The sequence below is a fragment of the Populus trichocarpa genome, chromosome 1 (assembly GCF_000002775.5).
Source record: "Populus trichocarpa isolate Nisqually-1 chromosome 1, P.trichocarpa_v4.1, whole genome shotgun sequence".
NCBI classification, from domain to species: Eukaryota; Viridiplantae; Streptophyta; class Magnoliopsida; order Malpighiales; family Salicaceae; genus Populus; species Populus trichocarpa.
In genome coordinates, this window is record NC_037285.2 from 24687622 (window position 1) to 24707772 (window position 20151).

At 31.1% G+C, this 20151-nt stretch overlaps 2 protein-coding genes across 2 annotated transcripts; one reads left to right on the plus strand and one right to left on the minus strand.

Moving 5' to 3' along the window:
• Window positions 1–13214: 13214 nt before the first annotated feature.
• LOC127904374 (D-3-phosphoglycerate dehydrogenase 1, chloroplastic-like) lies at window positions 13215–13811 on the plus strand (the record flags this gene model as incomplete). Its single annotated transcript, XM_052447635.1, has 1 exon — window positions 13215–13811. A coding segment is annotated over one exon (420 nt), but the record flags the coding sequence as incomplete, so codon positions are not given.
• Window positions 13812–16346: 2535 nt separating this feature from the next.
• On the minus strand, window positions 16347–18691 carry LOC18109157 (beta-glucosidase 16). The gene is made up of 6 exons (XM_052455665.1): window positions 18637–18691; window positions 18351–18457; window positions 18108–18177; window positions 16902–17058; window positions 16478–16692; window positions 16347–16372 (listed from the first exon to the last, which is right to left on the minus strand). Exons 1-6 carry the CDS (start codon window positions 18689–18691, stop codon window positions 16347–16349), a joined length of 630 nt encoding a protein of 209 aa, XP_052311625.1.
• Window positions 18692–20151: the final 1460 nt, after the last annotated feature.

A 20151-nucleotide genomic window follows, 5' to 3' on the forward strand; every position in this document is an offset into this window, starting at 1 on the left:
TCCAGTATTAAAATACTCGGTTTTCGTCAAAACATTGCAAAAAATTATAAAACAAAAAAAAATATTTTGTTTTCATCCATATGGCCAAGTCTCTCAAAGATAAAAAATAATCATCACATCGTATTTTCATACAACAAAACAACATATATGTTTGCTTGTTCGCTACACCTCAAAAAAACATTTAAGTCCTTTGCGTCAACATCAACAAGACTATCATCGAAAACACGAAAATTTGAATTTTCTTCCAAGTCAAGCGAAGGAGCAACTCGATATGGTTCAACCAACTCACTAACTTGAAAGACTTCATCTTGCACACTTGTGTCTTTGTTCTCTTCCTGAACAGCCTCGACACGACCCCTGGGTTTCATTTTTAAAACGGATAACCAATCAACTCTTGATCGATCCTTTTTAAAAGAAAGGGTGTATGTGTAATAAACTTGTTGACATTGCTTTGCGAAAACAAAGACATCTTTTACGTTGCGTAGTCTAGTTTTTGAGTTGATTTCGACCAGACCATAATAAGGATCAACTCTGATTTCTCTGTCAATGGTGTCATACCAATAGCATTTGAATAAAAACACTATATTCTACTCGCTATGATATTGCAGTTCGACAACCTCTTCTAATCTACAGTTGTAGTCAACTTCTAACTCACTACAAGTCGATCACTTAACACAAACACCATTGTTGTATGTCTTTCTTCCATGCCCGTATTCTTCAATATGGAACACATATTCATTGACAAAATACCCGTTGTAGCACTTAACTTTTCTTTCAGGGACCAAGCTTAGTGAAGACTGTCATAACCCATTTTTGGGTTATTCCCCAATTCACATTTTTTCTCTATTCAAAAAATACAAAAATATTATCAAAAAAGTATAATAGTGAAAAGAGGATGCCAGAACGCTCAGAAAATGGTCAAAATTTGGTTGAGGAGGTTCAAAAATACAAAGATTAAAATTTGACAGTATATCGTTGACTGATGAGAGCCCTATTGATGAAGAAAATTCAATTTGAGGAAGAAAAGTTCAAAATCAGATGTTTATGGACTCAATTAAATTTTATTGAAGGTTTAATTGAATTTCTAAAGGGTTTGATTGCAAGAAAAATTTATTTTGGAGTTAATTTGGGTTTTAATTGAAAGAAATTAAAGTTCTAGGGTCAAATTATAATTTTTGAGAGTTAATTTGGTCAAATCAGGGGCTTAATTGCATAAATATTGAAGTTTGATGGCCAATTAGGGACTTAATTAAAGAAATTCAAAACCAAGGACCAAAATGAAAAACACGCGTAAATAGAGAGGCTGTAATTAAACCGAATCAGGGGCCAAATTAAAGAAATTAGAAGTTTATTAATCAATTAAGGGTCAAATTGCATAAATTCAAGACCAAGGACCAAAGTGAAAAGGCGGCCAACTTCAGGGTCGCTGTTTGATTTTTGGCAGGGATGCAATTGCATTGATTTTTAAATCAAAATTGCAATATAGGACTTGATTGAACAAATTAAAAATTAAAGAATGATTTGGACTTTGACATAAGTTTGGCGTCGTTTTTATTTAAATGAAATTGCGTGTTTTGGCTAAAAGGGCGTCGTTTCATACACTGTTAAAAAAAAGAGCCCAAAATGGTGCCGTTTTGAACGGCACTGTAGCATTTCTTCTTCCCCTAGATGCGCAGAAAATAGGGGAAGAAGAAAGTTTTGTTCCCTTGTTTTAACCGGCTTTTCTTCCTCTAAAAAGCTCAAAAAGATGCTGACCCAAAGCACCCACTTGCTAAGCTGACCCGTGGCCTCCCACGTGTTGGAGAAACGGAGGAGACGTGCCTCCTCGGGCAGTCGTGGGGCGGCAGCACAGTGGCCGCCCCGGCCTCTCTCTCCCCTCCGTTTTTATCTATTAATACAGAGGAGGATAGCATAAGAAGAGAGAACAAAAGGTGAGGGGGGAAGACCGAAAGAGGGAGAGAACAACGAAGAGAGAAGAGGGAAAAGAGGAAGAGGAAAGGAAAGAAAAAAAAACAGAGGAGGGAAAGGAAGAAGAAGGAGAAGCACCGCCGGCCACCGCAACGACAGCACCCCCACTGTTAACACCGCGAGCAGCTGGTCGACATCCGGTTAGTTGCGCCCACCATTACCTTCCTTCTCCAGTCACCCCCCCCCCGGTGTTCACGCTGCATGTGAACAGCAAAGAGTGATCCACAATTCCTTTTTTTGTTGGGCTGAGCCCAGCCCATCCATTTGGGTCGGGTTCGGCCCAGCCCATAAAATTGGGCAAATCCGGCCCGGTTCAAAAAACAAATTTTCAAAATTTTGTGACTTTTCCATCTTTTTCTATACGCCTTTTTTTTAATATCGGTCTGTATTTTATGTCGTAAAAATACAAATCCTGTATTAAAATACCCTGTTTTCATCAAAACTTCCAAAATACAAAAAACAATTTGAAAAAAGAAAAAAAATGTTTTTATGCATACGGTCAAGTGTCTCAAAGCTAAAAAAATCATATTGTGTTTTTCATACATCAAAAAAACAATGTTTTAGCATGCATTTTAGCTTTAATAACCAGTTTATTAAAGTCAAGAGAACATTGGCCAAAATTTCAAAAACAAGAAAAATTTTATTGTGTTTGTCTTTTAGTATCCGGGGTACGACATTACACGTAATATGTATTTTGGATATTAAATTCTTTTTTTTGTACGCTAGAACGATTAGGTTTTACCCTATTAAGATAAGAACCTCCTTACAGAGGATGGCTTTTCTTAAATCTCAGATAGACAGGACCAACAATTAGAAACCACAACAAGACCTTAGATTTTATCAGACAATAAAACAATGCATCTTACCTTAGGTAGGGCATATTTGGGGTGCTAATACATTCCCTTTACGCAACCAGTCTTCGTACCCCATCTTTGAGACTAGTTAGGGTTCCTAGTGACCAGAATACTAGGTGGTGACTCCCATTCAAATTTTTTACTGATAAAAGACAAGAATTTCTTGTCTCCCCATATTTGCCAGATAGACCATTACATTTTCCATTGAGTAGTGGACAATCGTCGCGACGCTGCACACGTGCGACACAGACAATGACTTAGCAGCACTCCTTTTCATTTGATAAACCTTGTATATAATGTACAGCAATGAACAGTAAACAAGAATTTTGTAATGACATATAGTAACTTTGCAAGAGATAATGAGTTTGTGATAGTACTTACATGTGTTCTGAACCACGTGGCAAATTGTTCATCTTGTAATTGAAAGATTTGAGATTCGGTCAGCTATGAGTTATTGGACAGTAAATATTGTCGATGTTGTCTGCAAGGTTGTTCCAAATTATATGAGTTTATGATATTATAATATATAAATAGTACATTCTTAACAAAGTTTAATTAGTAGTACATATACTTACTAAATAAAAGGTCTCAACTCATCACAGTTAAATAGAACATAATTGTGTGCTTGTTTGAACTCTATTTTTGACAAATATCTTCTCCTTGTGGCATTTTTAGGTGTGGGTCGTCCAGGATTGGAGAATATTGACAAGTTCCCACTGGAAGGCACTTCACCACCATCATCATGTCGTGTAACGCGATTGATTCTCGTTCTCTATAGTACGAGATAAATATTGAGATCTCCTCAACAATATAGACCTCACATATCGAAGTCTCAACATGCGCCTTGTTCTTAACTTTTTTCTTGAGATTGAACAAGTACATGCATTGAATTAATCAAATATTTTCAATTAAGAAAAACAAAGAAAATACTTTTATATATGAATTACATTGCAACTGTAATATCTAACCGTTCGAATGGATACATCCACTACAAGATTTAACAGTTTTACAGACAGAATTTTTCCGTCGGCGTAAGACACATATTCCGTCGGTAATTAATTTACCGACGGAATCACCAACGGAAATGCTCCGTCGGTGAATCTTTCATCGGTAATTTTTTGTCCGTTGGTAAATCCGTTGGTAATAAAAAAAATAAATTTATCCGCTTCATTTAGTCGGTATAACCCTCAGTAATAATATTTTTTTATTACCAGCGGATTTACCGACGGAATTTCCGTCAGTAATTCCGTCGGTAATGATTTAAAAACATTTTAAAAAAAAATTCATTTTATAAAATTATAAAATAATTAAATTAACATAAATTAACACTGTATAATATATACTCAAAATGCTTGAAAAAAAGAATAAGAAAATCAACTCAAACAAATTTGCAACAAAAAAATAAAACAAAAAAATAAATTCAACTAAAAAAATTCATATGAAAAAAATGAAGTTGCAATTGCTAAAAATTTAAAAATCCTATAAATAAATCTACTAAAAATTGATCTCATATGAAAAAAAAAATCTCACAACAACATTTATACAATTATTAAGAACAAAAACAATTAAAAATAAAATAAAAAAACAAATATAGTGAAAAAAATCATGAAAAAATAAGAAAAAAGAAAAATCTTACCTTAATGTAGTTGCAAGTGAAGCTAAGGAGAGAAAAAAAATTTCGTTAAGCATATTAATTAAAAAAAACTAAGAGGATAAAAGAAGGAAGAATAAGAAGACATACCCAAGCATGGAGGAAAAGAGAAGGAGATGAGGAGAGAAAAGAAGAGAAAGAAATAGATAAGAAATGATGTTTTTTACATATAGTGAAGAAGAAGAAGACATACCTTAATGATGTTTTTTACATATAGTGAAGAAGAAGAAGAAGAAGAAGAAGTAGAAGAACAAGAAAAAGAAGAATAATAATAAGAAATGGGTCTGTCTCTTGTGAAATAAAGGGATTCAGGCTTTTTATTGGGGCGCGTTACCGACGGATTTACCAACGGATAATTGAATATTAATATTTTTTAATTATTCCGTCGGTAATTCCATCGGTAATATTTAATTTAAATTTTCAATTTCGTAAAAAGTTTATAGAAACCGCCAAAAAATTACCGACGATTTTTCAATCCGTCGGTGATTCCGTCTGTAATATTTAAATGAAAATTTTAAATTAATTGATTTTTTTCATAAAACCGTCAAATAACACCGACGACTTTTCAATCCGTCGGTGATTTTGTCCATAAAGAACAACAATTAATAGTGCAATTGGAAAGTGAACAGTTTTGAAGCTCTCTGGAAAATACCGACGGACAATTCCGTCGGTAATTCTGTTGGTAAAAATGACACGTCATCATTTTTTTTTGCTTTGTTTTAATTTTTTTTCCCACGGTAATTCCCTCGGTATATACCGAGGGAATATTTCCGTCGGTAAAATCTCTCGGAAATTTACCGACGGAAATATTCCATCGGTATTTCCGTTTGTATTTATCAATTTTCTGGTAGTGATCCATTTATACTGGACCGGTCCTCCAACTTTTGCCTCGAACGGTAAATGTATGGGGAAATGCTCCATTAAGTCAAAAAATAATGGAGGGAATATCATCTCAAGTTTGTATAGTATCTCGACGATATTTGTTTCAAGCCTCTCAATGTGATTAACATTCAACTTGCTGGAGTATATATCTCTAAATTATAAAACTATTTTTATTCAAGGACTAAAATGAGATAAGAAATAACTTCCAAATGTGAACCTATTTGTATGAGAAATTAAATATAGGAATAAAATTTAATTTTACAAAACTTTCATAGACTAAAGTGAGATTCGGTGTGGAACTAAATTCTCTCATAATAATTCTTTGATATACAAATGTTTTTAGGCGAATCTATAACCAAACCCAAATCTAAAGTTCATATAATTTTTAATCAACTCATATATGATGCATGTATATTAATCCATATCTTAACTTACACTGATTCATTTATCAATTATATGCTTTGAAATATATGGGTATGAATCAATAAATGAATATCGACAACTTTTGCCACATTTAACTTTATATCCAAGTAAAAATTGAGAAAAAATCTCAACTACCACCTATTTAGACTGGGAATCTTTTACAATACCACTAGATGCTGATGTTTATGCTTTCTCTCTTCTTCTTTTTTCTTGATAATTATTCTCTTCTTTTTTTTTTTACTATTAAATTTTCATAAAATTTTAAGATGAACTTTGTTAAAGTTAATTAATTTGCAAAACTACATGCTTCTTGAAACTTGGCTAAATAACTACTATTGAAAATATTGAAAATAACGGTTGTGTGCAAAATCGATATTCAGTAATGTTGTTGTGTTTAAACTATACTATTTTCTAAATATTTTTCCAACCTACATTATTTTTCTAAAATTTTTATCAAATTATGTTATTTTTCAAGAAAAAACCCATCATTAACTTAGTTTTATATTCTATCAAAACTAATTAATCAATCTTTGTAATATAAAAATAAATAAATATTTCTATGATTAGCATTAATCATCCTCAATTTCAGATTTTTTTTTTTTTCCAAAACCACCTTCTTTCCAGATGAACTTTTCCTATCTTGCCTGTTTTTATTATGTATCCTTAATTTTCAAAAACAAGAAGAAAAAACTAATTGAAAATTAAAAAAAAATAAGAAAGAACTAAATCATAAACAAATTATACAATCTGTGGAATAAATATAAAGTTGGATTAATTAATTTTATTAAACTAAAGTAACTAAGTTATAATTTACTAGTGATCCATGTCGGTGCGACTCAAGCCTCCATGATTTAATTTGTCTGTCTCTCTGTGTGTGTCTATATATATATATATATATATATATATATATATATATATATATATATCCAGTATCTTCTCCAAAATTAATGGTAATATGGTTTTAGATTCATTGCATAGTGGATTTTAACAGTATAACGAATTTTAAGGCCTTCTTCACAAAACCCAAGAGGTGTTGATATTAAGGGTGTTTTTGTATTTTCACGGAGTATCAATGGGCATTGCAGATTCGGTTGGGGGCGGATTGGTCTGGACATGATTTTTTGTACGGTATAATGGTATCTATCACTTTTGGATATTTTGTGCTTTCATATTTAATTGAACAATAAATTAATGAAATTACACAACAATTATGGGCGTTACGTTTTCTATCAGTTACATAATATTGTTTAAATTATTTAAATTATAGGCGTTGTGGATCCAGCGGTTTTACATGGTGGCTTTCAAGGTGGCGGTGAAATACTCTCAACGATGCCTACCTGACTAGACAGTGCGTGTTTCTGCCCCGTTTCTGGTTTGCTGTCAGCAACTGTTTTTTTTTTTCTTTTTTCTCTTTCATCTTAAAGAAGCGCAATATGCAAGAAAACAAAATCAATGCAGAGTGTCCGATTTAGTTTTAAATCTTTTGATTAATATTTATTTTATTTAAAATAATTTATAAAAAAATATTTTCAATTTCAATTCCTATAAATTTTTTTTTCTTTTAGATTTGGTATTTAAAAAATTCAGTTCAACCTTTCAGTTAATTTTTTTTTTCCAGATTTTTTCCTTGGTCTTTGGGTTAGTATTTTTCTTATTTTAAATAATTTATGAAATTTGTTTTATTTTTTTAATTTCATCCCCCATAGATATTTTCATATATTTAATTTGGTTATCATTCTTTTAATTTTTATTTATTTAATCTAAAATGATTTATAGAATTAGTTTGTTTTTTTATTTCATTCTCCATGGATTTTTTTTCTATCAAATTTTTAAACTTTAAAATTTTATTAGTTTAATTTTATTTTGCGATTTAATCCTTCAACATTAAATTTTTCAGGTGTCGACCTTCTTGATTGAGCACGGGTCTAGACCTTAACTGGTTGCGAGTTTAAGATATTAATCTAGGATTAGGAGGTGCACCCAGATTTGCTTGGTTTTTTCATTTCTTTTTTTAATCTTTTTTTTGTTTCATCATTTGGTATTTTTTTTCCGCTTTCAATAAGACTTTTCTAACTTTTTTGGAGTAACACGGGTTGCCTCGGGATTTTGCTTTTGGAATTTGCTAGATTTGCCTGTTTTAAAAGGATTTTTTAAAAATTAAATTACATTAATTAATTTCATCATTCAACATTAAATTGACCTGGTGTTGCCTTGGTTTTTCTGTGCTTTTTGTTAGATCTTATTCTTTTAAAAATATGTTTTTTAATTAAATTGATTTATCTCACCCATCAACATTAAATTTGTTTTGTATGAAGCTTCTTAGTTCAGCCTAGGTGTGGAATTCAATGGTTTGTGATTTTGAGAGATTAACCTGGGTTTAAAAGATTAATTTAAATGTGTTTAGTATTTTTACCTCTCTTTTTGAGTCATGCTTTTTTTCACTTACTATGAGATTTTCCATTCGTTTTGATAAAAACACGTGTCATCCAAAGCTTTTTTTCAAGGCTTTATTCAATTCAATTTTTTCTAAGGATTTCTGCTTTTGAATTAAATATAAGAATCAAATGTTTTTTCATGCTTTGTTACAATTTCTTCCGAAACTGGGGCCAGCCTAAGCTCCGGATCCCTTGGGTCATGAGTTAACCTATCGGGTCGAGCATAGCTTTAAAATAGTGTATTTTGATTTTTTTCAATTTCATCATTGGATTTTTAATTTTATTTTATTTTAATTTCATCACCCGAGTTTGCTGATATTGTTTTTCATTGATTTTTCTTTTCTGGTTTTATCTTTCATCAATTTGATTTTTGGGAATTAAAAGTCGTTATTTTTTTTCATTTTCTTTTCTATTTGGTAGTTAATTTTTTAAAAAATATATATATATACTTACAATACTTAGAAATTGTTTTTTCCAGTGTTTTTAAATCCGGCCCGGTGGCCGACCCGGTCCAAGGCCCGAGTCACGGGTTTTGACTGGGTGTCGGGTTTTGACCGGATCAACCATTTTAAAAAAATTAAAACGACATCGTTTTGATAAAAAAAATCAACAATTTACAACCAGGTTTTTGATTGGATCGTGCCGGGTCACCAAGTCAACCGGCTTAGTTGGTTGGGTCATCCCGGGTCATGACTTCCCTTATTTTTTATTAAACCTGATCCAATTCTAGTTCCGGATCAGTCGGATCTCGAATCAACCTGTCAGACCAATCTAAATTTTAAAACTATAGTTTTTTCTCGCTTCAAAAAAAAATAAAAAATCGGACCCGCAGCAAAACACATTCAAGTTATCTAGCCTACATACTAGTACAAGTAAACAATGTCTCTGCACTGATTGGAGACAGACAGACAAAAAATTCAGATTTTAAGCAGACTGAAATTAAAGACGGTGACATCTCTCACTTCAAAATAAATCTTTATAAATTATGGTATTTTTCAAAAAAAATTTAATTTTAAAATATATTTAAATAATATTTTTTTTATTTTTTAAAAATTATTTTTGATATCAACAAATTAAAATAATTTAAAAATAAAAAAAATAAAAAATTTATATTTTTTCAAAAATATTTTAAAACAGAATGCCAAACATTTTCTAAATAAAAAATCATATCCCATAAAATAGAACCATTCTATTTTTCAATATTGATTAGTCCTCTTAGAAGGGTTTAAAAAAAAATAGAATATGTAGTTCATAAATATCTGTTTCCATGAAATTACTTAGATTAATTTTAAAATCTGAAGACTCAAGTTTTTTTTAAATGATAATTTTGTATTCCATCAAGTCATGAAAACAAAAGTAAGAATATAAAAAGAGAAAAACACGTTTGTTCAAAGAAAAAAAATAAAAATATAAAATAAATTTATTTTTGAATAGTTTTAAAGGAGATTTACATATATTGTTCGATATAATCGTCAGAAGGACTGCCACTGGGGCATGGGTTCACATGGCCTTTAAATACTCTTGACCTTTTCGAAAATGAAAACTCATCTGTCTCTGGGGCCTGCAATTACCATACATGAAGCCCACGCCTCGTGATCTGGACCTTGCAATGATATGCTTCGAGGTGTTATTTTTAGTATGCGGTGGATAGGTTTTTAAGTTCGTAATATGTAATATAGGGATCAGTTTCTTTATGTTTATATTTTATTCGAGTAAAATATTTAGATATTTATATTATATTTATTGAGTCTCAAAAACTTATATATTTATTATTTAATATAAATAAAATAGTAATATATATGTGAATTGATTTAATATGATCCAGTCGACTATTAAAAAAAAAATAAGGAATAAATTGAAAAAACAAACTCTCGACCTCACTCCTTGCTTATTCTTGATTTAAAATTAAATCGTGTGGAGGGTTGTCTCAATATGATTCAGTCGACTTCGTCAATCTAAAAACATTATGATCGACTTGTAAAAAGGATCTAAGGATGAAATTAAGGAAAAAAAAGAAATTAATATAAAAAAACCTCTCGACCCAACTTTATTGCCTATCTTGAGTTTAAACTTAAACCACTTGAGAGTTTTCATGTCATGACTCATTCGATTGGCTGATCCAAAAAGGCATCAGAATGAAATTGACAAAAAGGATGAAATTGACAAAAAAAAAAACTTATCAACCTGACTTCTTACTTAGTCTAAGTTTAAAATTAAATCATATAAAAGTCGTTTTGATATGATCCAATTAACTTGACCGGTTAAAAAAAAACTTAAACCTTAAACAATTTAAGAATGAAATTATGAAAAAAATAATAAAATTAAAATAAAAAGGGAAGGAATGGAAAAGAAAAAAAAACCAACCTTTCATTTAGCAAGTGAATAGTCTTAGAGAGACAATTTCTTAATGAAGTTTACAACAACTTCATCACAACCTTTCATTTAGCAAGTGAATAGTCTTAGAGAGACAATTTCTTAATGAAGTTTACAACAACTTCATCACATATATACATTTAGTTTTACAAGTTAAAAATCTTGAAATATTAGAATATATATTTGTTAAAGTAATTCAAATTAACATAAAAAAATATAAATATAAAAGAGAAAAAACTAGAGTTCTTATTCATCTATTTAGTTTAAAGTTTTTGTTTTAATCTAAATATAAACAAATGATTATATATAGATTAAATTAAAAATATTATTTATTTTTAATAAATAAAACAAGTTAAATATTATTTCTTAACATCATTTATACTTTACATGTAAACATTTTCAACTTTTCATTCCTAATCAATCCAAGTCTCCCAACCATGCATGTAAATCAACACTAAGGCCCCGTTTATTTGCTGAAAAGTATTTTTTTTTAAAGTGAATTCCGGGAAAGTGAATTATTTTCTGATGTTTAGTAGTTTAATAGAAAATAAGTTGGAAAACACTTTCCAATATTTGGTTATGTCATGAAAAATGAGCTGAAAAATAACTTATTAATGTTTTATTTTTCTCAAGTTTATTAAAATAATAAGGAACAAATCTTACAAATTAAAAAGTTGAATGAAAATGAAATTAAAAAAAAATTCATAAATTATCTCAAATAAAATAAATAATAATCAAAATAATAGAGATCAAATCTAAAAAATAAAAAAAATGAAAGATGAAGAAATTAAAATAATAATAATTAAAATTTCATAAATTATTTCAAATAAAATAAGTAACAATCAAAAGAATGAGGATCAAATTTGATAGATAAAAAATATTAATAAAAAAATAATAAGAAAAAAACAAATAACAATTATAAAAATGAGGACCAAAGTTAATATAAAAATTAAATTTTAAGAGATAAAATTGAAAATAAATACTAAAAATAAAATATATACAACAATCAAAAGTTTGAATACCAAATTTGATATAATTAGCAAATAATATGATTTTTTTAAATTTTTCACAATTTTTGGAAGGTGTTTTCCGTTCAAATTTTCTAGAAAAACACTTTCCTGAAAATTAAGTCAAATTTTTCTTTAACTAAAAAGTATTTTTCGTTGATTAATTTTTTTAATAACAAATAAATACAAAAAACATTTAAAAAATAATTTCTCAAAAAACAAGATAGCATAAAGGTTCAGCTTTGTTTTTACAAGCCACGTAGCTTTAGTTATTGATTTTGCACGCTTTCCACTGTGCAGAATATCGATGCATGAACCACGAGGCTGATTTCTTGGGATGCCTTTTTCAGTCCATTCTTGTAGTCTATATATAGACAATTCCAAAACGAATAGTGTAGCCATCACTCCATTCAAAGAACTGGCACCAATCCTGTCAAAATCCAAACACTATTCATGTCAGCTCATTTTCTTGCATCCTTGGGTCCCATTCGATTTTTTTTCCTGTGCCCAAAAATATAAGCTTTTGCAGCTAAGGCTCATGGAAAACTTGATGAGGTCTCTCTCTCTCTCTCTCTCTCTCTCTCTCTCTCTCTCTCTCTCTCTCTCTCTCTCTCTCTCTCTATATATATATATATATATATATATATATATATATATATATATATAGAATTTGGTTAAAAATACTAGAGATTATTTTTTAAAGTATTTTTTATTTAGAAATATATAAATTAATTTTTTTAATTTATTTTTAATATTATCAAATAAAAAAGATAAAAAAAATAAAAAATTAATTTAAAAAAAATTATAAAATTTAATGAAAAGTTGATTCAACCATGGCTATAAACTGTCTTAATAGCATAGTTTTAAAACCCGGCCCGGCCCGGTGGGTCGACCCGGGACCCGGCCGACCCGGGTCTGGAGCCGGGCCGGGTCTAAGCAAAAAACAGCCTGGGAATTGGCCCGGTGAGACCCGGTCGACCCGATGGGTCGACCCGGAACCCGGCCGACCCGGGTAAACCCGGCTGAGACCCGGCCTTATTATATATATATATATATATACACGAACAAAACGACATCGTTTTTTCCTAAACACTCAATTTGATTGAAAGCCATCGTCTCTCTCTGATTGAATGTCATTGTCTCTCTCTGTCTCTGACCCACAACCTCTATGGATCTCGATCCTTGCTAGTTGCTTAAACTCTTTCTCTCCCAAAAGCTCATAAAAAGAAAGCATATGGCGATGATATCTGTCCAAAATCTGGTCAAAGAAAGAAAATACCCTTTCATCTTTGCTCTTGCTATCTTACTCGTTTCCGCCAGTATCTTCTTCTTATACTCAAACAATTTTCAATCTCTCACATTCTCTCTCGGAGATCTACAAAAATCTAACCCCACAATCTCAAAACCTTCTCAAAAAATCCAAATCCAAGGTGTTTGGTGCCTCTTCCTAATGGGTATTAAGTGTCAATTCAGCGGCCGAAAAACAGGGACATGGTGAGATTATTTTGATTAATTCTTTTGGTAAGATTTTGGTTTTAGTTAGTTTTCTTCCTTTTTATTTCAGGTTTTAGTTGTTGGGCAAAATTTGAAAGCTTAATTTTAAGTGGAGGACTGAGGATAACATAAGATTTTTCTGTTGGATGGTTCACCTGAGAATCCACTTGAGTTCATCCAGGTCCAAATTGCCAATGTGGAATCTAAATTTGCCACTGTAATTTTTGACTCTGGTGAGATTAAAGTGGAGGGAAGAGTGAAAGACAGGAAGCCCCACCTCACCAAGGTAGATTCATTTGGTGTTGATGTGAGCATGGAAGGCAGCCTCATACTTTGCAGTCAGGTTGATCAACCAGGTATGATTGGCAGTGTGGGGAATATCCTTGGCGAGGAGACTGTAAATGTGAGTTTCATGAGCATTGGCAAGATCGCTCCACAAAAACAAGCAGTAATGACCGTTAGTGTGGATGAAAAACCCAGCAAGGAAGCGCTAAAGAGGATCGGGGAGATACCAGCAGTTGAAGAATTTGTGTTTCTTAAGTTGTAGGGCGCACAATTTCGTCATTCTTGAACCCCTTTTTTTAGGTTGACCCGGGTCAACTCATCTGACCCGTGACCCGATCATTATACCGGGTTGATCACCGGGTTGGGTTTTAAAACTATGCTTAATAGCAATATCTAAATTCAAGTGATAAGTGGATCTCTATGAGACCTCATTATGGTATCCACCAATGCATGTGGTAGTTGATTTTCAAAAATTCTATTCGAGGAGCAAGGTTCGATGATTGTAACTTGGCAGGGTTTAAAAAGTTCTTCACTTTAATCCTAAAAATTTGAAATGTTTTTAATTATATCCTTTAAGAAAGGCATAGTTTATAGGAAGTGTGTCTATATATATATATATATATATTGCACTGCCAAAATTTATGAATTATCTTTAAATCTTTTTCTTTTAGTTATTTTATTTTCAAGATCATCCCTTTTTTTTGTGGACAACCGTGCTCAACACTTTTTGGTATATTCGTTCAATCATTTTATTTCGTAAGTTATTATTTTCTTGACTTGAATATTTTTTTAAAAAAAAATTCAGGAGATCTATAATAGCCGGTTGAGGGAGAGATATGGGGACGATCTTTTGATCCATCCAGATTTCGATATGGATTTGTGGATGGAGGTAGGATCGTCTGGTGGACCCGATAAAAATCGGGTCTACAGGCTCTTCAACACTACGGCCGAAAACTTGTGGTTGCCCGTAGTGTCTCAATCGCTGGGAGCTCTCTCCATCAATATCGAGCACCCAGTCTGAGGAGTTTGTGGCCTTGAAACAACAATATGAACGATTCTCGACGGATTATGATCATCTCCGTCAAATGGTCATAGAGATGAGATCAAGGATGAGTGATGATACATGTGCAACCCTTTCTTCGCCATACGGTCCCGGGAACAACCAGCCTCCTCCTCCTCCGCCGCCGCCGCCGTTATTCTAGTTTAATTTTGTTTTTGAAACACATTAAATTTGTAATGAATATTTGGATGAATATTATTTAACATTATTTTTATATTTTTAATGTTTAATACAATTTTATTTGGCTATTTATTTGGTTAATTAGTTTTTTTACTATTAATAAATAATTTTTTTAAAAAATATTTAAAATAAATACCGACGGCCTTGCAAACGGAACTAGGCCGTCGGTATTTTACCGAGAGTTGCAAAAAAATTACCACTCATTCCACAATCACCAACGGATATATTCTGACGGTGTTTACCATCGCTATCACCGACGTACTATATTTGTCGGTGGTTTACAGAGAGTTCTGAAATATTTACCGCCCATGCCATAATCACCTAAAATTGTAAAGCTGCCACCTAAAATTCAAATTATCAACAGACTGAAATTAAAGACGGTGACATCTCTCACTTCCAAAAAAACATCTCTGTTTAATTAGTTATTGAAAATTTATATAATTATTAACTTTAAAACCTATAAGATTAGTTGATGTACACACAAACTAATCCAAACATCTATATTAATAAAAATAAACATCATATCCCTGTCACAAGAAGAGAAAAATATGTTTGTTCAAAGAAAAAAAAAGGTAAGAATATAAAATATATTTACTTTTGAATAGTTTTGAAGTAGATTTATATAATTTCAAATCAACAATAAATACAGGGAAACATATATTTTGTTCTCATTATTTTTCTCTTTTCTATCTAGATATATATAGTAATTAAATGCTATCTAATAGATAATTTAATAGTAGTATATATACTTATATAAATGTGGATGAAACCAAATCTAAATTCTATCCTATTTTATTATTTAATTATTTTAAAAAATAAAGGCTATATCGTTGTCAACACAAGAAGCAAAAAATCGACAGATGGAAGTACGTTCTCTCGGTTTTCGCCTACAACGAAGAGATGTGTGATGTGGTGGACTGCTGGGAGGAAAAAAGGAATGTGATAAGAGGGGCATCTCAGCTACGGAGTGTTGTTTGTTTCAATTATTGTTCGAAATAATCGTCAGAAATCAGAAAGACTGCCAGTGGGGCATGGGCTCACATGGCCTTTAAATCCTCTTGACCTTTTCGAAAATGAAAATTCACCTGTCTCTGGGGCCTGCAATTACCATGCATGAAGCCCACGTCTCGTGATCTGGACCTTGTATTGGTATTTATTATCTTTCTTTTATTTAATATTTAACCTAAAATAAATGGGTTCATAAGCCATTCTGACGACCAAGCCTGCACAAAAATGGGTTCATCCCAACAGAAAAGTCATGTCCAAAATGTTGATTATAAGACTTATTAAAACCTTACCAAGGAAATCTATTATGAGTTTTCAAAAATCTTTGTTCTTTCCTCGAAAAGATCTTTATTCTTAGTCATTTTAATACATAATTTTTTAAAAAAAAACCCAACCCAGGATTTGATATAGAATAAAGCTCAGATCATGATTCAAAAGGGTCAACCTGAGTTGAACTCTAAGTTTTTTTAAAAAAATCAAAACGATATCATTTTAATTAAAAAAAATTAAACAAAAAAAAAATAATTCAAAAAGTTGGTGGCAAGTTTTGATTGGATCAGGTCTAGAACCACTAAGTCAACCAAGTTTTTTGTTTTTAGCCTAAATTAGTCCAGGTCTGGGATTATCTGAATTCCAAATAAATTAATAATTGGGTTCAAGCTATGAAACAATGAAAAAAAGCCTCCATATACAAATGAGGAAAACACTTTGTTAAGGCATTAACTGTGGTCAAATTGGAATTCCATTTCGTTCGCCTGATCCAACAAATTATTTAGTATAATTTACGTCTCAAAGAATAATAAACAAATTCTGGTGAATATTAAGAAAAATAATCAAGGAAACACATTGATATTACTTACTTGTAAGGTTAACGCAATAGTCCGTCGAATAGCTTAAATTTTCAGTATTGCAAGGAATATCACTTGCATAAGTTGAAGTATAGTAATCTATTCCAATAAAATCAAGAGACCCTTTAAGCATTAAAGATTGTTCTTCATAAAATTGAGGCAGTCGTTCTTGAACGTAGCTGGCCATTTCAACTGGATATCTACCAGATTTTAAAGGCTCCATAAACCTTCAAAAAGGAAAAAAGGAATTAACGAAAACTTGCAATTAGTCACAATCTCCATAAATAAGGAGAAGACGTCATTTGGGTGTAGAACAAACTGTTTAGTGGTTAAGTTCAAAAAAAGAAACTCAAATTAGCCTTTAAGATATCATGAACTCAAATTAGCCTAACATAAACATTTCTCAATTAGGTATTTATGCCCATGTTCATTAAACCTTTGGACTGCAGCTGCATGAGCAAGAAGCATATTGTGCCCTACTATATATGGCTCAGTGCTAGAAACACCACCAATGCACTCAGAGGAGACCCACTCCAAGGTACCAGTGTCAGTAGCGAAGGTCAGTGGCTCATTCATGGTTATCTCCAAATTGGCTAAAGCATAAGTCCGCATAGCTAGTCACTAAAATCATTCCTGCACCTAGAATCGACTAAGTAATTGACGAACAATTAATTAAAGTCGAGCATAGCGAGTTAAAGTTCTTAATAACATTGATTATTTCGGTATCATTTGCGGTTTAATTTTACGTTCTGGTTTTCGAATTTTTAAAGATGGAAACAGAAAACTGGAACATAGTATGTTTCGGATTTCTTTAGTTGAAAAGGCAAAATGACCAAATGCTATTATAATTTTCGAGAACCATTTTGTTTGATTTTGAAAATCTTAACAACTGGTTTCCAATTTTTTTCCGTTTTCCAAAAAAAAAAATCAAAGAAGCTTTTATAACTTAAAATAAAAAATACCCTCTCAAATCATATTGTTATACCATTGATAGTAAAGGCAAGCATTTGGATAATTGGGGGGGAAATTGACAATTTCGAAAAAAAATTAAATTCTCCAAAAAAACAAATCTCAAAATTCTACAACTCAAATTTTATTTTTGATTCTCCGAAATAGGTTTTTTTTTTAATTATATTTTAGAAAATTCAAGAACTTCTCTAATTTTCTAAATAATTTGAACATCTTTTTGGCCCAACAGACTTTCAAGAATTCAGGCTTTAGACAATAATATTGGGCTTTAAGCAATTTACTTATATATTAATAAAATAAATAAACAAAATAATTTTGGATAATACGCAGTCCCCCGATTTTTTTCCTTTACCCGAATTTTTTAAATTTCACTTCGGATAATTACCCGATTTTTCTGTTCAAAGAATCCCAAGAATTTTACCCGAAATAATGTATGAAAATTCGGATAATTCAAAAACCATGCAAGGGATGGAAGTAAAGTATTCTATAAGAAAAGGCAAAACGAATATACAGAAGGAGAAGAAAACTCTAAAAGCCTTTTTTCTGCAACTTCTTTGAGTTTTTAACTAATTATTCATTTCATTGTTCATATCGTAGTTGGAAGTGGTTGAGAAGAAAACTCTAAAAGCCTTCCTTGTTCATGAATGTAATACACATGCAATGAGGGAGAAACCAGGGAAGTTTTTAGTGAAGGTTTCCCATACACTTGGTCCTTTACCATCTTCATTTGCAGCACCTTCATACTGAAAAAGCTCGCATAATTTAATATATAAACCCAGCGTTAATCATGGGAGATGTATAGGAACATTTTGTCTTTACATGTGCCCAAAATTCATTTGGGCCTTTCAATTAATTTCTAAACAGATGGAGTCTAAGAAATTATAAACAATATTATTAAAGGAAACAAATCCTAAACCTGATAAGCAGATGATGCAGTCCCAAATATGAAACCTGCCGGGAAGTTGCTACGATTAATGGCAGCCAAGTTGGAATCCTTCAAGCCATCTTCGCTACTGTGAACCACTGACAAAACCAAGAAAATGAAAAACAGGTGAAGAAGGCCTTTAATTTCCATGGTAATTAATTGCCTTTTGTTATACAAACATTCTCTAAACCCTCCATTTACATATATATATTAGGAGCATGCCGGGAACGTGGCATCTTTTCTTTTGTATGCTCCCATAGTAATTAATTACCTTAACTGCCATCAGGATTAGAGGATAAGCTGGTAGCAGTTTTCTGGGTTGATCTTGGCATCGTGTGAATCATACATGCATGATTTTCTTGCATTTTTATAGCTAGAGAGGGTATCATAGTTTTTCTAGTCAAGAAAAACAACTAATTAAAGAAAATATTGTTGGTTGAAGCATTTTGTAACTACAAGCTTCTTTGTCCTTCTAGTTTATTGATCGATAAACTAGTATGGGATTGATTGAAATCATAGAAAAACTTCTAAAATTGCATATATGTCCTAAGAGTCATTCGTATATTCCATGAACACATCTCACATATGTAACTTCAAATCGTGATATCACCTACCACCAGAAGAGTAAAAATTGCGAAGTATAGAAAGAAGGAAGGAAGGAAGGAAGGAAGGAAAGAAAATGCTGGTCATCATTTTAGACATGTTATATAAATGCATTTGGATGAATTTCTAGTAGACTGAAAATATAAATTTTTCCAATCCTTATTGATCTCCATTGAATAATTATAGAAATAAAAAGAATGACGCACGGCATGATCAATCTTTGTACTCTTCATAATCTTTTTTAACAGGGCAGTTTGAGTTTGAACCATCCTTGATCGATCTATACCCAACCCAGCATTTTCATTTTAATATACCCAACCCAGCATATATATATATATATATATAGTTTCTTTTATGCGGGTTTACTTTTGGATTTTGTTTTATGAGTTTCTTTCCCTTTTTTTTGTTTTGCCTTTGTTTGGAGACTTTATTCGATAGCATTATGATTTGTGAATAGAAATTTATTAATTAATTTTCAAGCTTTAACTCAAGTACTGAACCATCCTCCACCTATACCAAACTCAGTATTTTTATTATTTATTTTGCAAATACATATATAATTTTTATGTGTGGATTTGATTTTTGAATTATTTTATGTGTTTTTTTTCTTTTGCTTTATTTAGAGATTTTATTCAATTATAATATGGTTTGTGAATAAAGATTTATTACCTTTTTAAGTTCGAAAATTTTAATATTTGGTTTTATCTATTTCCTCATTAATGGTTGTTTTTAATAATTTTTTATTAGATTGGCCTAGTCAGTTGATTCGTGCTTTGTTACTAGTCAAATAAAATATTTTTTTACCATAAAAAAATGAATGTGCAGGGAGTTGGGTAATATATCAATTACAAAAAGAGAAATAAGAGTAAAAAAGGTATCTCATAATTCTCTTTTTTTTTTTACATATCTCGATCAAAATAGTTATTTTAATATGAGCTAGAAAGGGAACCTCCCTAAAATGTGGGTTATTGGCTCGATTGTATTTAATAAACTCAACTAATACAAATATTATGAGAAAAAAAGCAACGACAAAAAAAAAAAAGCTTACAAAAAAATTAACAACATAAAAAAGGCTAAAAACCCCGAATCGATCTCATCTAAATTAACATGTCAGATGTGTGACTTGGTCATGATACTTGGGCAACTCCATCGAAAAAAAACTAAATAAAATTATGAAGTTCAATTATCA